This window comes from Boleophthalmus pectinirostris, unplaced genomic scaffold, assembly GCF_026225935.1.
Source record: "Boleophthalmus pectinirostris isolate CB_2022bp ecotype Guang Dong unplaced genomic scaffold, ASM2622593v1 HiC_scaffold_4, whole genome shotgun sequence".
NCBI lineage: Eukaryota > Metazoa > Chordata > Actinopteri > Gobiiformes > Gobiidae > Boleophthalmus > Boleophthalmus pectinirostris.
Genome location: NW_026571353.1, coordinates 21107113 through 21115620, shown reverse-complemented (window position 1 = coordinate 21115620; position 8508 = coordinate 21107113). Strand labels below are relative to the sequence as shown.

The 8508-nt window shown below is 39.5% G+C and overlaps 1 protein-coding gene across 1 annotated transcript; it reads left to right on the top strand.

Annotated features, from left to right (window-relative positions):
* The first annotated feature begins 286 nt into the window (after positions 1–286).
* cldn5a (claudin 5a) lies at positions 287–2198 on the top strand. Its single transcript, XM_020941383.2, has one exon. The coding sequence runs from the start codon at positions 492–494 to the stop codon at positions 1137–1139; it is 648 nt and encodes a 215-aa protein (XP_020797042.1). The 5' UTR covers positions 287–491; the 3' UTR covers positions 1140–2198.
* Positions 2199–8508: the final 6310 nt, after the last annotated feature.

Below are 8508 nucleotides of genomic sequence, written 5' to 3'. Positions count from 1 at the left end.
TAAACTATCTGTGAAATTGATCACGTAGGCTACAAGTTATATCCATGGCGTGTCTTTAAGAGACCTTGGACCCCCCCTCCCAAATGCCTCACTGTCTATTCGCTCATTTCGTTGTAAATAACTGTTCAAACGCACAAAGGTTTCTGGACCGCTTTGTTCAGCCTCGCAACTTCCCAGCACTCTCATTGGTCCTCTGAGGATGCGGTCGCAGCTGATTGGACTAAAGTTTTTTCTGCGCTCCAAAACACCCCCCACCTCGCAGAGAGGCTATTCGTGGTCCGATGGTACTGTGGCTCCAGTTGTTTTCACATCACCTCGCTAACAAAGACAGTAGAGCTGTGGTTCCCTGTTTCTCTGAAGCCTGAACCATGTGCAAGTAACAAGGAGAAACTTTTCTGGGGACAGAAAGAATCATTATCTCGACAACACATTACTTTCTGTAAAAAGTGTCTTTTACTAAATTTGGATACGTTATTTTCTGTTGGAGCAATATGGTGTCGGCCGGTTTAGAGATCCTGGGACTGTCGCTGTGCGTCGTTGGCTCGCTGCTTGTGATGGTCGCGTGCGGACTCCCCATGTGGAAAGTAACGGCTTTCATTGAGGCCAACATCGTGGTTGCGCAAACGATCTGGGACGGCCTGTGGATGAGCTGTGTGGTGCAGAGCACGGGGCAGATGCAGTGCAAGGTGCACGACTCTGTCCTCGCGCTAAGCCATGACCTGCAGGCCGCCCGGGCGCTCACCATCATCTCCTCCGTGATGGGAGTTTTGGGGCTGATGGTGGTTATCGCGGGTGCGCAGTGCACCAACTGCATCCGCACAGAGTACGTAAAAGCCCGGGTGGTGAACGCAGGTGGAGTCATTTACATTATCAGCGGCCTGTTTGTGCTGGTTCCGCTCTGCTGGATGGCCAATAACATCATATCGGACTTCTACAATCCGCAGGTCCCCGCGTCAAAAAAGAGAGAGATTGGCGCAGCACTCTACATTGGATGGGCCGCAACGGCGCTACTGCTCATCGGTGGAGCACTGCTCTGCTGCTCGTGTCCATCCGGTGGTAATTCTGGATATTCAGCCAAATACGCACCAACCAAAAGAACCACGCAGAATGGAGAATATGACAAACGGAATTACGTCTAGCGACGCGTCAAGACCAGACGCAGCTTCTTAAAAACTTTGTTTAAAATGCCAGACTTTATTTTTGCACCTATTGAGTTTCTCTGAATATATGAATTACTGGATGCACCTCATCTGTATTGACCACTTGCTCTGGACTAATAATTTTGTACTGGACATTTGACAAGGACTTTGTTGTTACATAAACGAGTATCTTGTATAGGTACTTTCGTATGTCATCCAAAATCTTAGTTATGAATTGTTTACGTTTGTATGTTTATAATGCAGATGATCTGTTTTCAAATATAGCCTAGTCTTTTGCTCTGGTATGCGTTGTCAGCACATTGTTGTACAGTAGTGCACTCCTACAAAGTGCAACTTCCGATGATTATATGAACGTAGCAAAAGACAAAAAAGGAAAAGCGCTCGCACGCGTAATGCCTTAATTGGTCATTTGTACTGAAGTAAACATTGTAAGTGGACTAAAGCGCGAAAGTTGTTTTCTTTAAATTACAGTCGACCTGGTTGGCATAATGCGTGACTACTTTGGCACCCGCGTAATTCATTGTTCCTGCAGTTGGATACTTTCTCAAACTTTTAAATAAACCATGTTTAATGTTGATGAAGGCTCATGATTGCTTATTCACATGTAAAAGATCCAATTCTATTTCCTTCTCTAAAATTAAACTGAGCATGTTGTCTAAATACATGGATTAAGGAGTGACATCAAGGCGTGTGACGGTCGGTGTCCTGCTTGGCAGTGCGTAATGTCTGTGTTCCCACCATGATTCCACATACCCCCACGGCGGGAGAAAGTATTTTGGTTAGCCATAGAAATCCAGATGACAATGCCCTTTCTGAAAGAGTGGGGCTCTGCTGTTCAGTTCACAATACTCCAGTACCCACCACCCCTTTCATAGCACCCCCACCCGCTAGGTCATACCCAGTGAATAGCGTCCAAATTAGTGCTACGCAGAAACTTCCCGTAAGTCAACGGCTATATATTCATCAGGCACACACAAAAACTTCTTGTACATCTGAACGCGGTAAATATGGATGTTGGCCAGTTGCAATAAACAACATATTATCCGTGTTATAATTTGTTTCTATTGTTTCAGTAAATAAATAGCCTACAACAAGTAATATGTGGCTCATGACTGGATTTCCAAAGATTACTTGTTTTGCTGGTCACTTAAGAATCTTAGCAGGTCATATGACTTCTTAACAGAAACAAGGATTCTATACTAATGTAAGTGTGTACAATGAAACTTTAACACACTTTTAATAAACTTTCAAATAATAATTGTCATTATATGCTATTTTAAGTGGGTATAGCTGATTTTAAAAATCACACTGAACTGACAATTTTTTCTAGCGTTCCAATAAAAAATTGCCATTATGGGAAAATATAGGTGTATTGTGTATATCCTTGGTGAAGGTTTTGCCACTTGCTTGGTTGCTTGCTTTGCCTGAAATGTTGCTCAGTGTGTCATTAAACCTTTGGAGACAAGCACGAGACACCACAAGGCAAGGCAACCAACTACTGTAAGACTGCATGTGTTTGTTTTTTTTTAAGTATCTTTCTTTGGGCATTAACATTGAAATACCAGATTGAGAAGTTACTGCAAAAACTTCTAGACAACTCAATAACATATCATGGAGACATCAGAAAAGTTTGAAAGTGAATGACATTAAAAATAAATTACATCAACATGCAATAATACATTTATATTTTTATTTTTAAAACAAGGCAGGTGATGTAACGTTTATAGTGTAGCAGCTTGCATCTTAACACATAGCCAATTTTGTGAATCAGTTTAAGATCAGATTGATCATTTAATTAGTATTTTATCCCTTAGTCTAATTAGTCTGATTCTCTATTTCCAGTAATCCAGTGATTTCTCAGCAGCTCTTGTATAATTATCTGTTAACAAAGGTCCGCCCGGTCTGTCCCAGAGAGAAGTTTTTGTCTTTTTGTTAGTTCCACTCCTTCAGTCGTCTTGCACAGTGACGAAGCGCCGGCCGGCTCCGTGTGGGGGTGTGTGCAGAGTTGGGGGTGCACCTTTAAAAAGACCCACAAACAGAGAGGCAAACAGGGCCAGCAACGTCACTCAATGGGCACTCTCCATGGAAACCAGTTGGGACCTGCAGTTGCCTAGTGACATGAGCCTATAATGTGGTGGTATGGATGCAATAATAAAAGGCCTGGGAGCTGACATTCCAGCTGGCCACACTGCAGTCTGGAGTTTGCAACAAAGGTTTACATGGTCCCTGCAAAAGAGCTGTCAGTGCATAAATATTGAACAACTGCAATAAACATAACAGGTACTTATAGGGTAATTAAAGATAAGATTTATTGTCTCAAAGTTGGAGACATTTAAATTTGACATGTTATATAAATAATTCACTTCTAAATGTACATGAAAAAGGAACAAACAAAACTCAAAAAAGTTCTGCATTCAAATTTGTACTTTGTACAGTACTAAAATTGTCATTCTACTCCCCATATTCACTTAAGTCTTTAAGGGTTTCAGTATCCTATGGTGCCATTTTGAGGTCTACTGACCACTCACAATGCTTTGTACTAATAGTTCTATAGCCCGAGTACGGGCTATAGATTATCACAGGTTGTAGCAATGGGCCTAAATATAAATGATATTCAGGAATGCTCATTCCTCTGTGATTATGTCACTGAGAATCTCATAGACAAAGCCCATACCTCCACTTCACTCTCTGACCTCTAAACTTGACCTGCTGGGCCTCAGGGGCTGCGAGGACCGCTCCACAGCTTCACTTTCTTTTAGCATCTGATTCAGGGTCAGACAGAGACCACTCATGTCCCAGATGTGATGTCACCAGTCCACAACCTCCTTCTCCTTTGATCATTCCCATGGTATGGCTCGACTATTGACTATGACCATGATTGTGACTATTTAAACTTTTTTTTTGAGTCCCATGTATGCATAATATAACCCTCCTTTTATTATTTTCTACTATATTCTATGTGTCAGTGTTGTCCTTTGTATAATACAAAAAATAGGCCTTAATGCCTTGTGGAGCTTGTTTCAATCTTCCAATAAAAATATTTAAAAGAAAATATTTTAAATTAAAATGTCATTGTTCTATAATACATAGTTCTTATTTTATTAGATAGATTGATAGATAGATACCTTATTATCCTGAATAAAATTCATATTTCAGGCAGCATACAGTACATAATACAATACACAATATAATATATAACATACATGTATATACATGTATCAAATTAAAGGCGCTCTATATAACTTTTCTGGTTTCATAGTGCACCTGCTTATATAGAGATAGTGCTTCTTTGAGAATAAAAGTTTATTTTACTGAAACACAATGGGTTTTGGGGGAATATGTCATTGAGTGACTCAGCCAGCAGCAGGTGCATAAGAGCAGAGGAGTCTTTACTCATCCACAGTAAAGCCAAGAGTTAGCAGGTGTTAAAGGGGGAAGACATGTGTGTATGTTTGTGCAGTTAAAGACCTCATAAGGAACAATGGTAGAGTCAACATGTTGTAAAAGGAGATCAGAAAAAGACCTTGCTCTTTCTCTTGTTTGTGACACATTTTACAGCTCGTGTTGTGAGTCACAGGTTTTACACAGGCAGGTTTCCTGTGCAGTGGACAGTGGGACGGGAAACAGGAAGGAACTCAGAGGGTGTGGAGGGGAGGGGCAGCCTGGGCTCACTGTGTGCTCACTATGGAGATTTAAACACAAAGGGATCAAATGCATTAGAATACAGGGCAACATCTAAGTACCGAAGACACAGCACTAATTGAAATAACACTTTAATTTAAAAAAGGAAAGTGATCAATAAACATTAAAGGTGTAACCTTTCTCATGATTCATCACCGGTTTCTATCTATGTACTACAGAATGGCATTAAAGTAGATCAGAGCTTTTAAACATGTTATAGTTGTCTCCCCTTATGCTTTCAAAGTTGTATTTGGAGTGATTCAAGCATGTTTAAGCAAACATTAATCACTTATTATTTTCAAGACAACATATTGTTGATTAACCCCCGTTTTCACCATCACCGATATATGCCCACTGCTCTCTAGTTACTGCATTCTCTAATTTTATTTTCATAACAGCTAATACACATAAAATTCAGCAGCATTGCGTAGTCATTTTAGAACAAATGAAAAAAATCAGTACTTGCTGACTTGGTGTGCAGGTAACCACTGGAGTTAATGACTCTTTGACATTTTCTGCTGTGTCTGTATTAACTTGTTTTAGATGAATCTTATGATTTAAAATGTACAAATTATAATATAATGATCCACAGGTATTATAGATTATAACAATATACCAGGTTCAACGCAATATGTGTTCTTTAAACATTTCCTGGAGCCAAGCAGGGGACACCATCAGGGCAAGTTCAATGTTAGATCTATGGAAAGGTGAGCCTGCTCACAGTGAAAAAAAAAAAAAAAAAAAAGGTATTTCTTTAGCAATGTAAACATGTAATTGATTAAAAGCAAGATAGATGAGTTTAACCATCTCCAAGGAGACAAGCAGGTGATCTGCCAGGCTGCCATCTACTTGTCTCCCATCCCTTTCAGAAAAGATACAAAGTGCAACTTTAAATATAACCACTGCCCTCACATAACCTGAAAAGATTCACCAAGTATTCAATTTCAGCTCTAATACGACACAATATTTAGATATCGGGGCATAATATCTGTAACCACATTTATACAGCACCAGATGAAATGTTTTTCCTAACAACAAGACAAATATAGTGCTTCTGGATGGTTTAAGCATGGAAATATGCTGATATGAGGAGTACTCCTTGTGAATGCTTGTTTAAATGACATCATTCCAGAGTTCTGTAAATCTTATTACCAGAACTAGAGCAGCTCAAAAGAAGTATATTGACTGTTAAAGAAGGCTAGATGGAGCAAAGTGGTGACTGACAATCCACCACTGAGAAGATGATGACGCCTGGCAGCTTTAGGAATGTCTGGGGCGGATGGGGAGACATTTCTGATTTGGCACGGTTGGCAACTGTTTACAATGTTTATTCAAAATCTAGTATTGAATCTTGACCATTAGAGTTCTTTCTGTCCCCCAGGTGAAATAAGGATCTGGCTAATCAGCTGGTATGCAAACAAAACATCAACCGGATTTCCATTCTCATTGTAGCATCTTTCATGGATATACTTGTTGTCCAATGATTTGTGTTAAAAGTGGGCAATCATCTAAGACCATATTCATAGAGCTGTCTTAAATATGTGCACATTTGAATATTGAGTTTAGTAGCAAGGTGTTGATATTTGTGCACTAGAGTGGTTGATTTTAAAGTTTTTTCACCTTTGCACAACAAGCACATTTTATCACAGTTCTGGTGGATTGCAAAAATCTGATTATGGTTTTGAAATAAACCCAAAATATCACCCACACTTAGTGTTTTATCTCTGTACTGAGATGGTGTATTTTTTTTTTTTTAAGAAAGTAGCATTGCAGAGGGTGAGATCTTGTATGACTGAGCCACCTACCACAGAGAAATTTATTCATAATATAAGCTAACATAATACAACACACAGAGACACACACACAAATACACACCCATGTGCGCACACGCACACGTACACACACACGCGTGCGCACACACGTGCGCTGGACTTAAATTAAGACCTCTACATGGGCAGTTGGGGAATGCAAACCTCTTTCAAGTTCAACAATTCTATATTCTTCTGACTGCACATGACCAGTGCTTTCCTCCTTTTGTCGTGTCTAAAGGACCTCCACAAGTAAAGTAAGTGCCTGTCCAGAACTATCCAATACACAAACAGCTGGATGTGTAATATTAGTTCAGCCTCTCATGAAATAAACAACTACTGACCTTTGAAAGGGTCCTAGGATTAGGTGATGTCCAATACCAATCATGAACTGATCAGATTTGAATATAATCTTTTGCTAATTTAATCTGCAGGTCATTGATGGAAATGGAAAATTGCCATAATTTTAACAACTATCAACCTCTATAAGGCTAAGAGGATGTCATTGGCTGTTTAGATTTGGCAGTTTGACAAAAATCTAGAAAAAATCAAGAGTCAGGGGTTATTTAAGGTACTGTTGATAACACAAATGTGTTAATCCGTATCATTATTATCTTCATGACCATAGACCTGTGAAAAGCACCTTTGTGTAAATGGAGCTCAGGACACATGAGTGCGTGAGTGCCTCATAACAGCCCCTCAGCACTGAGTTTGTGCATGTGTGTTTTAGCGCCACATTCCAGGGACCCAGAGCAGCGGAAAGGCCAGTGGCCCCACTCACCAAAGGTGCACCAGGGGGGCGGAGACAGTGATTGATGGAAGAGGAGAGAGAGAGAAAGCTGTGATGGGCTGGACAACTCCACACATCAGATCTCAATATTTGATCCTCTCTTTATTTTATCATGCAGGCACCATTTCTTACTAATCTTCATATTTACAAATATTAGTGTAAATAAAATGCCTAAAATAAGAAAATCAATAAATAAAACATAACTTCAATCTTCCTTTATTTAAGTATTGATTATTTTGAGTTCAGACAGAATATACATTATAATACTTGACATGCGGTGTGTGTTTTGGTATATTCTCATAATTATTAAGTTCATTTTATTTAACTTATTTTATTTGCGTTTCTGTCTTACTACTCTTGTACCACAGCTGCCCTGCCTGAATCAGACTCACACAGACATGGGTAAATAGGTACCTAAAATGTCCCAAAACTAAATAAATTTTTTTTTAAAGTCCAGTCTTTCATTATTGTATTCTGTCAGATCTTATTTATTTGGTACAGGATCCACCATCCCATATTTTCCATGAATAATTTGTTGAAACCCATACTGCGAAATATTTCAGGAAATGCAATAACTTCTCTATAGACACAAGCCCTAGACCAGAACAAATAGTACCCAATGCGCCTTGAAGAAAAGATTACAAGTTCAAAGAGAAATAACAAAATGTACAGGTACAAACACACAAAAGAGAAAGTAATAAACCTATTGTATGATTGGATGAAAACAATAAGGTAAGAGCAGGGCTTCTTAGAATTTGTGTTAAGTTATGACGCACAACCTTTCTGGTGATGACAATGGGGAATTTGCATTGATTTCCCTACATATGAGTACCCCAGGGCTACCAGTCCATTTGGTTGTTCCTGTAGCACACCACTTTAAGGTCATGGCCCCATCCTGGAGCAGAGGGGATAAGGATCTTAATGAGGCCGTAGAGAGTAGAACAGACCGCACCTTTCCAGTCAGCAGCACCAGCAGGAAGACTGAACGTTCACATGTGGACCAAGGTTATAACCAGTATTGTTTACAATTATTCAGATTTTCATTTGATTTTCATGTTACCATTCTCAG